Genomic DNA, 17,714 nt, shown 5'->3' on the forward strand with positions numbered 1-17,714 from the left:
CCATTTCCTTGCACACTGAAGAGTGTGGGAATCCTCCAAAATCTTGGGGAGTTAATAAAATTAAAGTATGTGGTGGAGTAGAGCAAGTAATCTGAAAAATATTGCAGAAATAACATGATACAAAACTATCCCTTTGGAAGAAACCTGTGAGGCTTCTTAAATTTCTGAGTAATTGCTCAACTGTTCTCTGCATTTTGAGAATTAAATATTTCCTACAACTGTTTCTTTCTTTTAAGTGATTCTGTTTCCCAGCTCTTCTCTCTAGAGCGTCCTTAGCTCCTCTGGACTTAGGGCTAGAATTTAAAAATCGATCTCCCACACAATTTCAACACTGACCACCAGCTCCAAAGCTGTCAAATGTCGTAATTTCACAAAAGATTGTTTGTTTCCTGCTTCCCCTAGAGCTGGTCTTAACTTTATTTTTTTACAAAGCCAGTAGTTAATATGCGAAGAAAATTAATACTCGTACTTTAAGGTGATAGGATTTTGTAAAAAGAAAGGAACCTATTAAGAGACATATGAGTGGTGAAAATAAAAGCTGCCTTTTTGTAAAGTAGTAAGTATATGTGATATACTTTGATTATTCCTAAAAATATACCATGTATGCCACTGGAGAGAGCAGATACCTGGCAGTACACATTGTTCCGGGCTGACCTATATTTACTGCTGTGTATCCTCTGGAGACAGCGGTATGTGCATTGCTTAGTACAGAGTACTTCCCACATCAGTGTTAAATGTTTTTTAAAAAAATTTCAGCTTTCAAAGTCTCTAATCCCAAGGTAACTTTTTGTAAAAAGTAACAAATTTATTAGCATTTCCAAGGGGTGGGTTGACCTTGACTGGCCACCAGACAGCCACCCAGCTGCTTTCTCACCTCCTCTCTCCTCAGCAGGACGGGGGGAGAAAATAAGATCAAAAAGCTTATTGCTGAGCACAATGTCATATGGCATGGGACATCCCTTTGGTCAGTTGGGGTCAGCGCTCCCTGTTGTGTGCCCTCCCAACCTCTTGCCCCCCCCCAGCATCCCGGCCCTTGGGGGTGTTGGAGGGACAGCCTTGTCCTGTGCGGGTGCTGCTCAGCAGCAGCCAACGCATGGATGCCTTACCAACACCGCCACGGCCACTGTATGGGCTGCTACAGGGAAAGTTAACCCCATCCCAGCCAGGCCCAGTACACCAAGATATGCTGTTTTACACTGCCACTTGATACAGGGATGCATGCTGAATTAAAAATTGTAGAAGTTTTTGGAAAACCATACTCTTTTCTCAATAATAATAGTTTCACAGTATATTATATTTCATGTTTGGGTTACTGACTGCTAAATTCAGTTCCATGCAGGTTTATGACAAACCAATGAAACTTGCGTGGAGCATTTCTTCTTGCATACATTTATTTTTTTTTATTGTAGCCTTAGGTAGAATCATAGAATCACAGAATGGTTTGCGTTGGGAAGGACCTTAAAGATCATCTAGTTCCAACCCCCCTGCCGTGGGCAGGGACACCCTCCACTAGACCAGGTTCCACTAGGTATAATTAAGAAAAACTATGCAGAGCACTTTAAAATATAATGGTCCTGAAGCTTCTTTCAAGACTTTTTTTTTCCTGTGGAGGATGTACTCAACCAAATTACACATGCATGGAGTCTGCTTTCACACAGATCTTATGCACAAATCCAATTATCCAGCTTCTATTAGGGAAGCTAGACAACGTTTGTGCTTCAGCCATTAACTGGTTTTGGAATTTGTCATGCCAGACGAATCTATAATCAAATCTTTGAATTTTTTTATTTAATAACAGAATAGGTACGGCTTCACAAAGTCTGGGTGAGTTTCTTCATGTTCACAAATAACAGACACTCTTCTGAAAATCTCTAATTAAGAGGAGAATACTAACGGAGCAGAGCTCAGAAGTGCATGGAGCTAAGTTTATTTCTTAACAAATAAGCTCTCTAGGGAGTGTTCAAAAGACAGTGTTCTGAGCTACCAAGCTTACATTGTTGTTTTTTTCCCCCAAACAAAGGCAAAGTTAGTTTAATTTTTTTTTTTAAATGCAAAATGAAATCTTATGCTTTCTGGGCTCAGTTGCCTCAAAACCTAGCCATGTCCTTGCTGTGCCTTGTGGTCATTGGTGTGTTTTTAAAAGAAAGTATTGGAAAGACTTTTTTGAAATAACTTTGAGAATTGTTGGTTTAAAGTTGTAGCAGAGCTTGAAGCTGAGTCTTGAGCCACAGCCTCCTGATCCTGAAGGTGTTCTCAAAATACTGAGCTCTTATGCAGGGGCTAATGGCGATACAGCTGTGGCTGTGATGAGTACTGTATGCCCCAGTGATGATTAACAGGAGCCAAGTAAGGCTTTTTAAGAACATAATGCTCACGTTTGCCCTCTGCAGCCAGATTTCAAAGAGCAGACCTCAGGGAGGGCGACTTGAGCCAGGCTGAATGATGCAGGGCTGGTGTAAAGCCATCCTTCACACCGGGCAGCCCCACGGTGGCTCTGCTCACCCCATTGCCATCACCTTCCAGCCAGAGAGCAGCCCAGCAGCTCCCACCCCTATTCCTGCTCGCTGGGCTCCCTCCGCACGGCTGGTTTCTGCGTCTGGCTTTGCCGCAGCCACGTACCCCCTTGCTCTGCTTGTGAGAGCACGAACAACAGCTGAGGGATGTCGTAGCAGCGATTTTCAAGCGGAGGTGGGCAGGTATGTAATGTATCAGGAGAGGGAGCTGAGGAAGCATTTGTTTTGCAAAATAGGAGGGAGGTAAAATGTAATTAAAGTATTTGAACAAATGCAGCAGAGCAGCGGTGTTATACGATTGGCAAAGGAAATACAGTTGGCTGAAAGAATGATGATCAAACTTTAAAAAAAAAAAAATCTAGTTTCTGCTTTAACCGATACATGTTTGTGTCTGCTCTTCGGTTTGCTGTGTTACTTTTCTTTTTTTTTTTTTCTTCTGTGGCTTGCAGGAGAAACTGGTAAGTTTTCCAGTTGGAGGATAAGCAACACTGCTTTTTCACATAAACTAAGGAGAAATACAGGTTTCTTTCCCTTCCTGTGTTTGCTCTGTTGTTCATAGCGTAGAGTTCCTAGCGTTGCTAAGCCTACTCAGCTTTTCTTTTTAACTTAATGCTGCTTCTTTTTTTTTTTTTTTTTGGATTAAGAGTGTTTCCAGAGTTCAATTTACAACAATTTAGTTCTCTTTGCTTGCAGGGAAGAGTGTTGGGTGGGTTAATTCAGCAGGTCAGTGTAAGCTAATTCAGCGGTTTAGTGCAAGCATATGGTTAAGCTGTTTAACAGTAGCCAGATTACCTTTTAAGCTATGGATGGCAGTCTGTAGTCATTGACACATTAACACATAGGCATGCGCAGTGCATTCTCCCAGCAGTTTCGTTTCAGTGCCCTTTGCAGCAGTACCTCACTGGTTGTTTCCAAGTTTATTTTAACAGAAAGGAGGTGGATGTCCTCAAAAAGGCATTCTGCTATCTAGTATTTTAGGTCTGCAAGCTAAGGAACAGGCAGAGAAAAACCTCGAGGATTTGAGCCAGCTAGGTTTTCTAGGGAAGCAATCCAAATGTTTCCCAGATTGCCACAAACTGTTAAATTGTTTACAGTAAATTTTAACTGGAACATCCCCAACGGAGCCAGATGCCGTGGCTGTTTGCAAAGCTATCGGGGGAGTGGTGAGGTATCTGGGAAGTGGAGTTTTAGAGATGGGAGCGCGTAGTCGGAGGCAGAGTGCTGGCAGCTGTAACTCCCTAAAGACATTTTGCAGAAGGGGAGGAGAAGCAGACTGAGGAGAGTTAGCTGAGATGCTGTAGGGTTGTTTTGGGTTTTGGTTTTTTTTTTTCATTTGAGGACTTGTAGCCAACAGTCTGCCTCTTTCTTTCCAGCTTCTCTTTAGCTGTGAGTGGTTTCATTGCAGAGTGAATTGGCTGAGCTTGTAAATCATCCACCTTTTTACCAGTAATTCAAGACTTGGGCCTTTCAGGGTATGATAAAGATGTACCTTTCTGTCTAACAGAGTTCTTCCTAAAATTCTCCTTTCTTGTTCCCATTAGCAAATGTTACACACTTTCTGGATCTGCAGGCACCGACAGAAGTGTTTGGCTTTGTGTTGCCTGGACTTACAATTCTCCATTATTTATGCCATTGGTTTCAAAGCAACAACAAGCACTGCAGATTAGTTTTGGCAGGAAAATGAACATTATGTGCTTTTGAGACAAGTCTATTTATTTTACTTTTAGAAATAATAAATAATTGAGAATTTAAAATTCCTCTTCTAAAATCTAAATTGAAATAGCATCTAACAAATCTATTTGTTACAGAGAAATTTGGGAACTGAGGAAAATGGGAGCAGGAAAGGAAACTGCATCTTTGGAAGTGGGAATGGAGACTTTATCTTTAAAAACATGGTAAAAAGGCATAGACATATGGTGATTCTTCTTCATTTCTGTTTTTTCGAATCATGACAGAATGTTTTTCTATAAATGTTGTAGCGTAGTGAAATTGAAATTATAAGCCTGAGGTATTACTGGATACTCTTCAGTCAGTAGTACACAGGAGAAAAATTTAGATTATCATTTCATGATTATAATGGTCATTTCTGTCTTTAAAATACATAAATACCTGAAGGTAACTTCATTTTTAAAGATCTGTTTTGTCTTGGTTTTTGCATTAGGATCTCAGATTTTTTTCTTCCCTCTTATCTCCTCAGGCATCCAAGTATAATATTGGCAGTAATTGGTTTATGATAGCAAAGTTTTTCTTAAACAGGAAACAATTTATAGCTGCAAGTTCTTGAGTTCAGGCGCACACGCTTTCAACCATGTTGTTTGTTCATATCAGTGGGAGAGTGGGCAACCCAGGGTAGTCAGGATGGACCTAAAATATAGAACCAATATAGGTCCCCAAAGGTGGGATAAGAATAGGACTCCAAACTGCATAATTTTCAGAAAGGTGTACAAGGCAGAACAGGGTGCTGAGCTAGAAACAGGGCTTGACTTTAAATGTGTTATCCCAGGTTCCTGTTCAAAAATCTCAGGGGCACAGACATCATCTGTCACCTAGATCAAAACTCAAAGTGCTCAGCGCTTACAGGGTTTAACCCTTTCACCCATGCTGTTGTTTTTAGCAGTCTGCATTTTGTCAGTGCTATTTCAAATACTTTATTTCTCAGCTGGTTTTGGTTTTGTTTGTTGACAATTTAGAATAAAACTCCCTTTTAGTAAGAGGCAAGAGATTTCCAAACATCTGGCTGCAAAGCAAGAAGAAGTCTTGAGTGAGCAACAGGGGAGATAAAACTATTCCTTACACTTTTGCCTTAAAAATAAAATAAGTACACTTAGTATCTTTTTGCATGTATTTAAGCTCATTTGTACATTTTCAAGAAGTCTGACCCCTCCCAAAAACCATACAGTCTTTATTTTCTTTTCCAGCTTACCTTCTAAACCATCTGGTAGCATAAAAAAAGGAAGAAGTGACATTGTATAGTCATTTCCTAAAGGATCTTTTTTGATAGGAAAGACTAAAATATGTGTGCACGCGTAGTTGAAATTATATGTGATCCTTTTGAAAGGAATACATCTGGCTTTAATTCAGGAGGATAATCCTCATGTTAAAATTGAAGGGCTGGGTTTTTTCTATTCTGCTTAGATTGCTAATGCTTTTCCTAGATCTCCACTCTTCGCCTTCTGTAGTATTAGTACTGGGCTTGTGAGATCCCTGGTGCTGCCCCCGAAGCAAGGAACGGCTTTCACTGGTTATTCATTCCTACCCATATTCAGGACACAAACATCTGCGTGTGTTGTACAGACTGCTGTACAGACAATGTCGGATGGTTAGCTCAGAGGTAGAGGTCTGTAGATCCTCTGTGCATGTCCCAAAGGGAAACTAACACTTTTTAACCTACTTTTTCCCCTTACTTGCTGTTTTTCTGGAGTATTTCAGCAGACTCCTCTTCCTATCAGGATGTTCCCATTGTGTCATGCTTCTCTTCCAGTCTCTGTGTTGCCTCCCTCTCTTTTTTCATGTGGGACCTATGTGTATCACGTACACCTGCATGGCTCTTCAGAGCTCTCTGTGAAATTTCACCTGCATTCCCATTTCTTCTGGCATGCAGCCTAATTTCTTCTGCTCAGCATACCTTGCCACTCTGCCAGTCTTATGCCTCCTCTCATGCCTGTGCTCAAGGTACCCCACATGCTCTGGGCAATGCAAAAGGACATCCAGATTTTACTTCACCCTAGTTTTAGACCTTTCTGTCACTGGAATAAGCCACATGTATAAGTACCTTGGTATAAAAATGTACTGTCGCGTGTAGTTTTATCCACTTAGAAACTATGATGAGGTGCCACATATAGAGATGCAACATGTAATGGAGCGTGCATGGATGCATTTGCACCCTGGCTTAGTCCTTGGAGAAGACTGTCCCCTCTAGCTCTGCTTTTGTTTGTTATTGAACTTGACCTTCTAGTTTGTGTTGGGATTTGTGTTGGGCTGAAAACTGGGCAGAACAGAGACGTTCGTGGTGTGTGAATTAAGAAAATGTTGAAAGCACGGTAGGAACCAATAATGGAGGGTTTGTTTCCCTTCTGGGCACTAATTGCTTGAATATGATGACCATAGGATGGAAAGAACTGCAAAATCCTGACATTTGCAACAACTACAGAGCTGCAGACTTCTCTGCTCTTCCAGAGTACGTGAATTGTAATAAGGAAATGTTCATTTCTTTGCAATAAGTGAAAGGACAAGAGGAAACAGCCTCAAGCTGTGCCGGGGGAGGTTTAGATTGGATATTAGAAAAAATTTCAACCAAAAGGGTTGTCAATCACTGGAACAAGCTGCCCAGGGACATGGTTGAGTCACCATCCCTGGAGGTACTTAAAAGACATGTAGATGTGGCACTTGGGGACATGGTTTAGTGGTGGACTTGGCACTGTTAGGTTAACAGTTGGACCTGATGATCTTAAAGGTCTTTTCCAACCTAAATGATTCTATGGTTCTGTGATTGATTGTGCAAAGCCTTTCCATCGATCTACAGCATGACAGCGGTGGAAGAGCTTTTTCATCTGGCAAGAAGGCGATGCTGGGATGACCCAAGTCCTCGTGGAAGAGCAAGGAGGGTGCAGAGGCTGCCCTGCTTTGCAAGGGTGAAGGGGCATCTGTGCCCTTAAGAGTAGCTGGTCAAGGACCCCTTTTGGTGCAAAAAGGGGTGTTGGCTAAAGGGAGGAAGCAACAAACAAAACAGAGACACAAACCTGGACAGACAAGCTTAACGGAGGCAAAGACAAGAAACAAACTTCATCAGCCACACTAATGGATGGGCTACTTACAACCTCACTTAGCAGTCACATTGCATAGAAGATACCTCTGAGCTGTGATTTCTTTTTAAGCTTAGCCTCAGATAACACTCTTCCACTGTGTCCCCAGTATGGACCAGGCACTACCAGAGCCTGACTTCATCAGGACACTTCTAGAGGAAGTATCCATAGACACATCTGAGCTTGATTAAAAATATCTGTGATGTCAAGCAGATCTTATAATTTTCTTCATGGTAGTTGCATTAGGGCATGACTTAAAATGTTTAAACTTGGGCATCAAATAATAAAGTTACTCAAATATATCACTCCTAGAATGCTAAAGTCTGTCTTATTTTATCTTTACATTATTTATCCTCACAACGTCGGCCTAGAAGATTTTTAATCATTTGAAATAGTAAACTCAGAGATGAAAAATTGGAGCTTAGTGGTTTTAATAAATTGTTCCCATTTTATCAAATCAGAAAATAAAATGCATAAGAAATTGTTATTTATTATTGAATTGCCATTCATATCATCTTGTGTTCTATACCGGAGAAAGATATGTAGAATTGGAGTCTTCAGTTATGACTGTGGTGCCTGTCTCAATATTAGACATGAAATTATCTTATATTCATATGATTCATTGCTCAGCCTTCAACATATATAGTTGAAGATGTCAACTTCAGAAAAGCCTAATAGGTTTCCTGAACTTAGAATAATTGCAGCACTTTTCTTGAAATGCCAGGATTTCAGGACTTAAAATTAGTTATAAATCATATTCTATATTAATAATCTGAAACATTTCATTATTTAACGCTGGCAAATGCATTTCCTAATGCCATTTCCATTCAGCTTATCCTTTTCTCTGCCTGCCTGTCTAGTCTTTATAAATGGGGATGAACTCACTTTGCTTTGACTGAGTGTGTGAGCTGGAGTAACACTCAGCATCTGAAGGAGAATAGTAGATTCATCCATGCAGCGGGCTGCAGAGCTGGAGAGTTTGTGGTTCTTCCCCTCCAAAGCTTTGGGCAGCAGGACAGGTCTTTTTCAGTGCATCTCCATCAGGTGATATTGCAGATAGAGAAGCAAACTAATCTGTCCTTTTTTGCAACAGTTGAGGTTGGCTCCTTACTTACCGGTGCCCTGGGTAAATACAGCCAAGCACAAAAATGTATTGAAACTTTTCAGTTGGGTCCTTGCAATGATTTCTTTAGAAATGTCAAGAATTCGAGCCCTAACAGTGTTTCTGATTAATACCTTCTAATCTTTGAAATATTTGTTTTGTGGCAGAAGATTAATCAGAGGAAATAATCTATTCTAAAGGTTTTTGGTTTATTTTTTATTGCTGGAAGATACATGTATTTCAAAGCCGTTGAGCATCTCCTCCTAGGAATGTACATACTTCCTTCATCTGTCTCGATTTATGAGCCTGCTGCATGTTGATAAGTCCTAAATAATTATTTCCAGCCTGTTCAAATGTATTTTCCCCTTACTCAACTCTAGGCACAACGACAAATCAGAGTTGCAGTATAAAATGTATTTTGCTGGGAGATGACTGTGGTGAATTCAATGCCATGCTGGTTAGTTGCTGTATTTCAAGGCAGAAGAGCTATATTTGATCTTGGGGGTGGAAGACAAAACCACAGTGTGAAGGCTGGTGGCTGCTCCATCGCTAATTTATTGGCAGATTTGGGAAAAAAAATCTCTGCATTCTCTTTTTATTTTTTAGGCCAGATATTAGCATGAATTATGGCGCTAGCTATTTCAACGAGAGTCAAGTGGAAAATTTAACTCCTTGGAGAGTTGTGTGTAGTTCTGTGCCATAACTAAGGCTTTTAACTGTCACACTCCTGCAAATCATAATAAAGAGTAATAGGTAAAAAGCCACTGCTCCTTTAAATCAGTGTCACCAGTGACTCAGAATATCTATTGATTTTTTTTTTAATTCCTACCACAGTTTCAATTAAGATTCAGCTGATCCACTCTGAGAAAACCCTGTATAAACTGCCTCATAATATTTTGGTTTAATACTGCTTTTTAAATTCTGTTTAAGAAATGAGCATTGAGAAGTAATAATATCTGTAACACATTAAAACATTGGTCTAAAAGGCTAATGTAATGCCTAATTCATAGTTTTTGTTATAAATTTTTGAGTGTATAATTACTAGAACATATAAATATGTATTTCATCAATCTTTTTTTTTCAAACAACAGCTATACAAATATAAAAAGTCAAATATATTCACCCAGACATACTACTTTCTGAATATAGGAGAATTATGGCATGGTTTTGAAAAAAAAAATTAATAAAACAAACCACCATATTTTCCCTGCAAATAGTGTCTGCACCAGTAAATCATCTGGACAAAATTATTACAGGCTATTTGTCTTCACCCTTTGTAATGCACTAAGCCAATTTTAGTGCTTCATCTACACAATGAATCATTTGCTAATTTGGGGTTTATAGCACATTTGTCTTGCTCTTTACCTGTATTTGTGCATTTTGGGGAGGCTAACTCCAGATGTGCACCAGCTGTTGTTCTGCATTTGTGACCATATTCCGCATGGAAGCCCAGTTGAAGGAAGGGACCATGAGACTCTGTCATTCTCCAGGAGATCGTGAAAACTGCAGAAAAAGAAATGAGAGGGGCAGCCATTAGGGAGAAGAGCAAGATGCATGTGTAGAATAAATGCATATTAATAAAAAGGTTTGCCTCCTGGGTCACCGTGCTTCCCATTTAGATTTCCATACTGGCACGTGGCAGCTTCTGCAATTGCTTGCATTAAAAAGTAGTACCAGGGATGTAATATATTTTTAGTTCTCACTACAGAAATTTATCAGCTAGGAATGGGGAGAAAAAGATAGCACTGTACTGATAGCCAGTTTTCTAAAGACCATCAAAGATCTATGTGTCGTAATTTGGAAACCTTTGGCAAGAAGCCTCGAAGTACAACAGGGATATCTCTGAAATTTCCTTCAGAGACATGGACATTTGTAGCTGATACATTTGTTAGTTGGTACATGTAGATCTTTCTGAAATCTTCTATCATTTCACAAACCAACTTAGATTTTCCATTTTCACTTGGTAGGCTTTCATCCTGTTTCCTAAGCAGGCAAGACGTTTTTCTTTGCTTTCCAGATTGTTTGCTGGGGAACTTCACATGTTAAATGTAACTTCACTGCCATCAACTTTTGGAGGCCTCTAAGAAGTGCATTAGCTCTCCTACACATTTAGTTTTCTACTGATTTGGAAATTAGCAGGTTAAAATAAAAAAAATGAAATGCATATCCTGCATGGCAAGTGAAAAATGTTAAGAAAAATTGCTAATGTTCTTTTATGTAAAGAAGGATTAATTTATGGAAGCTGCACTGAAGTGGGTGATGAAATTTCCTGTATTGTAATTTTAAAATGCCAGAACAGGAAGAGACCTTCAACATTGAGTGGTTTCCAAAGTTGATGACAGGCTCTAGGCTAAAGAGCTATCAATTGTTTGCATGCTTAAATACCTAATTATTAAGAAACTGGAGGGTGGTTGGCATCACCATTCTAAAGCTTTTCCTTCTGAGGACAGTCTGAGGTGTTCAATCTGTATTTTCAGTGTTCTGCCATTTCATCATTGAAGGGCTAATGTTCTTTGGCTATTTTCTTGAAGAAATGGAGGATATTGTAAATTTACATTGTTAAGAGTAATGGATATAAAGACCCGCGCAAGGAGAGTTTAATCATGGAGAAATGGCACTGTTGAAAAGTCTAGCACTCCCCGAAAACACGAGACCATCTGATGTATTTTAATATTGTTAGGAACCTTCTCTATCCGTTACCTGTGCTGCAACTGTAATGAGAAGGAAGAATAACATCGCAAATCAAATATCTAAATCTGAAGATAGTAAGAAGGGGGTGGTGCAGTGGCCTGAAGGGGAAAGGAGAAACAAGAATTCCCATTTCATCTCCAGGAGCTCCTGTCTCATGAACAGCAGCAATATCAGTAAACAGGTTGAACAGGAAATCTCCTTTATGGAAAGGAAAAATGTGAGAGGGAAGAAGTGAGATGAAAAATACCTACAATGGGGGAGAGGGAGGACTGAAAAACTCCTCAGGTCAAAAGAATAGGAAAAGTGGCGAAGAACTACAAGAAAAGATTTTTTACAAAAATAAAGCCAAACTATTTAAAAATAAAAAAGTCATTGAGACAAAAAAAAAAAAAGCAGCAATGAAGAAATGGAGAAAAAGACAGATTTGGAGAAAAGGTATTGATTTAGTTTTAGCCTGTGCCTCTTTGTGAAACGTTGAATTTAGAAGACCTTTGGTAACCAGATCAATAAAATCTTTAAAATCATTTAATTAGATTGAAAGCCAAAAGATTAACTCTTGTGATAAAAACTTCTACCTTTATTTGCCAGAACACAAGTAAAAAGCGTTCATTGCTCATTTACCTTCCGATTGATTTTCCATCAAGCCAAGAAAAAATATGCTGCATTTGGACAGAAGGCAGCACTGATGTACCTTCCAATTTAGAAATGTAGACTACAAGACAATGGTTGCTTAAGGGTAATTAAAAATATAGAACAAATGACAAGTCTACAAAGATTCAAGAGGAAGCAAGTTTATAACTGTGTATGAGACACAACTGGCGGCAATTACTGTCCAGCAATACTAGCTATGAAGGATGATTGATTTCACTTCCAGTTGCTACAGCTAGAGAATTTATTTCTTAATTTAATGCTTACGTCAAATGTAATTTATTTAGGTTGTTCAGGTGTTAAATCAGAAGCATACATGCTGAATTCAAATTTACCTTTTTGGGTGTATATTATAGTTTTACGAAAAGAAATCTGTGATCTCAAACATTTACAGTGTTTTTTAAAGTACTGTCTGTTTTATCACTTTTGTGTTTTACATTAGTAAACATGTAGTTATTATTTGCATTAACGTCACCATATTAATTTTTCTTCAGAAAGAAGCAAACATCCCTGTACACTTATTGGTCTAAAAGTCTTATATTGTGTTTAGTGAAAATTGACTCTTCTGCCTATAAGATACACCTTTGGAAGCAAAATAACTTCACTGATGATAATTTAGTTTTATTTTAATTATATAAATTATAGCTATTAAGCTATTTTCTCTGAAGGGATGTTATCCTGCACCTGTCTAAAGCTTGGTTTCACGCATCTTCATTTCAAGTAGTAATTCTTGAGTGCTAAACCTGAAGTAAATGAAGCACTCCTACACCATCATACATAAGCTTTAAGTTACGTAGGGATGAGCTTGACAATATACGCTCAACCTCTGACCTTCTCGGAGTCTTTCCCGAAGAGTACTGAAGGTCACCTTTCGTTAACCGTATGATTGAGACTTGATTGTACATTGGTTTGAACCTGGCTGGATTTCTCTGTCATCATGTTTTTAAAAGTACTCATAAAACAGTTATTTGTGCTCTGATACGTCATGGAGATTTATATTTTTACATTAAAATAGCTAAGAGAAGGTTGTGGAGTCTGATCTTAGCTGTGCTCTGGGAGTCAGCAGAGATGGATCAAAAGCTTTTTCAGCCCTCAGTTGAGTAAGCTGGGAGATTCTGGGTTCGTTTGGGTTGGTTTTGATCTTTGTTTAAGAGTGAGGGCTTTTCTTCCACCTGAGTGTCAGGCTTTTGGAATGACATTTTTGTTCAGACATGGTTTTTAGTGTCTTCCCTTCACAGTTGCTTGGTTTTCCGTATTTCAGTATCTTCTGTAGCATACAGTGTCCTAATAATTCACAGTATCCTCAAGCAAAAAAAGAGTAGGAAAAACTTAATTCAGAAGAGTGCCTCTGTTTTGCTTTATGATTTGTTTGCAGCTCTCCTTTGATAAGGGCTGGTTCACACTCGCAGATTTTTAGAATTCATTTTGAGTGTGTGCTTGTCTGAACTTTTTATTAATTCTCTTTTCTTTTGCAGATTACAGATAGAAGAATCTTCTAAACCTGTAAGGCTATCACAGCAGTTGGACAAAGCCGTAACCACGAACTATAAACCGGTGGCTAATCATCAATATAATGTAAGTAGCTTTCAGTATTTTCCCTTCTTCTCTTCTTCAGGAGGAGTCTGGCTCAGGACTCCAGAATCGCTCTGCTGCTGTCGTGCAGCCCTTTCGCTTGCAGTTGGCCACTGTCTTTGGAAACATTCCATGTTGTCTGGTTTCTCCCTGATTTTGTCTTCTGGGGATCTTCTTTCTGTCTCAAGACCAATATCATCCTTGGGGCTAAGGTCTGCCAACTCTAACTCTCTCGTATTGCCTGATGGAGGGCAGACTGCCTTTTACCCAAGCCTTTTCTAGTGTCTTTATTACATTCTTCCTCTAGTCTTTTTTTTGAAATGTAATTTTGAAGTTTGGGGATAAAAGGCAGTTCTGGTTTTGTGCTATGAGATGTAGAAGCACTCCTTTGAGCCAAATAAAATATCATATGGAGGTGGGTAAGAGACTTGAAAAGAATCATTAGTTTCCAGTCCTTTGCAGGAACTGACAAGAAGTAGAAAAGAATAACAGCTGATAATTTTTCACAGTTTCATACCTTCATAGTACGTGTTATTTGCATCATTAGCTTTGTCAATATTACACCCACACTGCTGTTCCAGATCGGTTGATGTACATACAAACTATAATGTCCTTTTTCTTAAAGATCCTCTTTGAGTAATTTGTGTGTATGCATATATAATCGCTGCTACTGTTGAATGTGAGAAATGTTAAGTCATACTGAAAATGAGTCACTCTGTTAGTCATTTAAACTTTTACACTTTTTATTAAGATTTTATTTACATAAAACAAATGACAATATACTGGATGATATTTAAGCATTATTCTGAAAAGCAGTCTATTTCCACAGAACCAAAAATAATCGTTTCTCTCTCATGGGACTGTTTTGTAGTAGTTAGTGTTCAAAGTCTGAGCTATACATAGATAATCATACCAATATAACCACTTGAGCTAAAGGAATGACATTTAACCAAAATAGTCACGCTGGTATATCCTGCTATTTAAATGCAGTTTTGTATGAGTATATTGTTTTATGATGCTACTGTGATGTACAGCTTCTCTTTTTAGTGGGATTCTGTGCCATTTCCCTGACACGAGCATAATTACAACAGTATGACTTCAACCCAGAGACAATCTTTGAACCTTTATTCCAGTTGCATACTGCTGTTGTGGTATCACTGCAGAAATTTAAACCTTGTGTGAGATACAGGGAGTATAACAAGGATGTAACCAGGCTTCTTAAAAGCGATGATGCTCTCATGTCCTAAATGTGATGTTTTTATTGGTTACATAGCTGTCCCTGCTAATGGCAATCCATTGGCAGTGTTTACTTGTCATATCTACTTTAAAGGTGTTCTGATGGAAAAATCTAGTAGGACATACTTACACTTGAGTCACTCTTGGCCGTGCCTTGACTCTAAAGGCCCAGGCACGACTACTTTCTACACCATCTTTCTTTTCACTAAGTCTTTTATTAAGATGCAGGTTAGATGGCTGAAAGGATGTACAACTGGGAGCACAAGTCCATGAACTTTTTAAACCTCTTGGTTAATTTTTTCTGCTGTTTTCAAGCAGCAGTTGCTTTCTTAAAACTTGCTGCATTGCTTGTGATTGTATGACAGCCCTGTTGGGGACAAAGCTTTTCACAAGAAAGAACAAAAAGAATGTACGTGCTTATGCATTCAGTCATCTTCCAGGGAGTTTCTGAGGAAAGAATGAGGATCTACTAAATAAGAAAGAAAGGGGTAACATTTCCTGAAGGAACAGATGATAGACTATTAAATGGAGCTTAAGTGTGGCTGCTCCGTGAACCCCTAAATGAAATACAAGAGGAAGGAGGAGGGAAGGAAATTACGTGTGGATTGGAAATAGCAATAGCTTGTTTGAATAGCAATTTTGCCTTTATTAAGGACAGAGAAAGTGCTAGTGATTTTTTTTTCCAAACCAATTATATTAAGCCCACCTTTTTATGAGAAGAAATTGCAATTCTATTACAATATATGCCGTGATTTTAATTCAGCTTTTCTTCTCTGGGAAAGGGACCTTAACTTTCTGTATATCTGTAAATATTACGCATGTTTACAAGGTTGCAATGTTAATGTTCTTGCAGCTGGAATCTGTCTGTCACTTAATTATTTTTTGTAATACAACAGAGAAATTCTCTAGTGGTCGTGGTTACCCCTTCAGAGGTTTCTTTCCTCTCATCCTGCTCTCCCGTACTACAGAGGTTGAAACCCATGTTTCAAGGGGATGGGAAAACCTTTAAGACTTCTTTCAAACATCTTCAGATGAAACTTGAAGATTTAGTCTCACTTCTCTATCACCTTTGTATTAGCTGTCTGCTGAAGCAGAGAAATACATCAGCTTCAGTATTAATGACACCTTCAAGAAGGCAATTTTGGCAGCCTTTCAGCAAGCTTAGCAACATACTGGGAAGGTAAACAAAGAGAAATTGATTTCTGTATGAAGTCTTGCAGGGATAAACTCACAACTTCTACACTTGACAGCTTGTTCTAAAATGGTCCTTCCTTGAAATCAAATCGTATTTTAATGCTTTTTAAATTTAAAAACCATACAGTTTTAAAGAAATCTAATTAGTTTACAGTGTACATCCATTCTGTAATGGGACTCTCAAAAAGTCCTTTAAGCCTAGTGTATAAAGCATCCTGTCTGCAAAGCAAACAGGAAGGAAAAAAAAAAAGAAAGGCTGCATTGTAGCTTGCTATGAGCAGCGTATTCACAAGACAAAAAGAAGAAAACAGCAACAGATATTATGTTGGTATTTTTTTTTTTTTAAATAGCAATTCACAATGCGCTCGGTGTTTTCAGACAACAGTGGGAGCTGTTGCTGAAGTTGGAGGGAAATGCTGGAGTGTTGCTAATTAAAATGTGGGCAACTGGGATGCCAGCTGCAAATAACTTTTCAACAAAGGGAGGGTTTGATACTCAGTTTTCTGTGTGAGTTGTTTTTATACATTAATGAATTAAGAATATTAGAATATTCACATTGCATTTGTATAGGAAATACAAACACTCTTCCTTGATTTATTTGACCTCATTCAGAGAATGTAAAATAGAAGCTTCTACTGGGGAGAGTGTACTGAGGCACTAAAATAATAGAGAACGAAGAATGCTGGGCATTACAATTTACTAGCAAAAAAAAAGATTGTGCTTTGGTTAAAAAGACTACTTGGTGTTATTTTCCAGGAGACCGTTATTTGTATAATTAGGATTTTATACCAAATCATGAAACAGTCCTGTCAGAGACCTAACATCAATGAAGATAATGTTGAGAATTTCCTTATTGTTACTTTGTTCCTTTGTGTAGGAAGCATCAATTTTAAAGCAAGTATTTTTTTTTCTCCACATGGAGAGAGAGAGAGTTGTAGCTAGTTGCTAGCTAAGCACATTTTCGCTGTATGTCATTTGAAGAGGTACAAGCAGTACCATGGATTTTTTGTTGTTGTTCTCATAGATTGTCTTGAGAGTCCCAGTAGCTTTTCCCATTACGCCCATGTTACTTACCCATTATTCCTGTAGCTCTGCCACGTACAGAAGGAATAACCTCAGTGCCTCGCTCTTGTTCTTGCTCCTTAAAAACAAAACAAAAACCAGAAAAGGAGGAGATGGGTTTCTTCCATCACTTCAGCTTGACCTTCCACCTGAGGAGGTTGCAATTTGTTTCTGTTTTTCTTCTTGTTCATTTTGCTTTTGTTGTTTGGGGAGGTAGAAAATGGCAGAAGGGTTGGTAAGAGCAGGCATAATAGCTGCTGCAATGGCAGAGTCATGCTGCCTGTAACTGGCTGTCTTTATCTTTCACAAAAAGAAAAGTTTTCAAAGAAAAGTTGCTAACCTCAAAACCAAATGCAGAGGTCTTTACACTGAAAAGTTACCTCAGGTGTATGCAGGAATCCAGAAGTCAGTCAAGCATTGCAAATGGAGACACCTTCATCTCTCCTACCATCTTCTGGACTTGACCCCTAAAATATCGGAGGCTTTTCTGGCAACATATTAAAACTGGATAATCCATCTCCTCCTACTGCAAAATGTTGACGTGTGCATATATTCAAAACGTTTTTAATGTTCCCAGTCCTAGTGTCCCACAAGCCAGTGTCTCAAATGTAATAGGGCTCTACTAAAAATCCTGTAGAGTGTTGTTTACCAGTATCAGCCATGACCTGAACAGCAACTGCACAGAGAAACTGGAGAATTCTGTGAATCCCTAAGTCAAAAAAGGCTGAAAATTCAGGCTCAAGAAAGCCCACTGCAAATGATTGCAGTGGCTAATTAGAAAACTCTGTTTCCAGGAATATACTGTGTCAATGTATAAACACCTGGGTAAAAAACTGGCTGGATGGCCGGGCCCAAAGAGTTGTGGTGAATGGAGTTAACTTCCAGTTGGTGGCT

At 38.7% G+C, this 17,714-nt stretch overlaps 1 protein-coding gene across 2 annotated transcripts in view; it reads left to right on the forward strand.

The window, feature by feature from the left end:
- GTF2F2 (general transcription factor IIF subunit 2) overlaps positions 1–17,714 on the forward strand; it is a 96,411-nt gene that overhangs the window by 66,656 nt on the left and 12,041 nt on the right. For both annotated transcript variants that reach the window (XM_054837513.1, XM_054837504.1), the window contains one exon: positions 13,232–13,331. In XM_054837513.1, coding sequence (XP_054693488.1) covers positions 13,232–13,331 — 100 coding nt within the window. The remainder of the gene's footprint in view (positions 1–13,231; positions 13,332–17,714) is intronic.

Source organism: Grus americana, chromosome 1 (genome assembly GCF_028858705.1).
Source record: "Grus americana isolate bGruAme1 chromosome 1, bGruAme1.mat, whole genome shotgun sequence".
Taxonomy (NCBI): Eukaryota; Metazoa; Chordata; class Aves; order Gruiformes; family Gruidae; genus Grus; species Grus americana.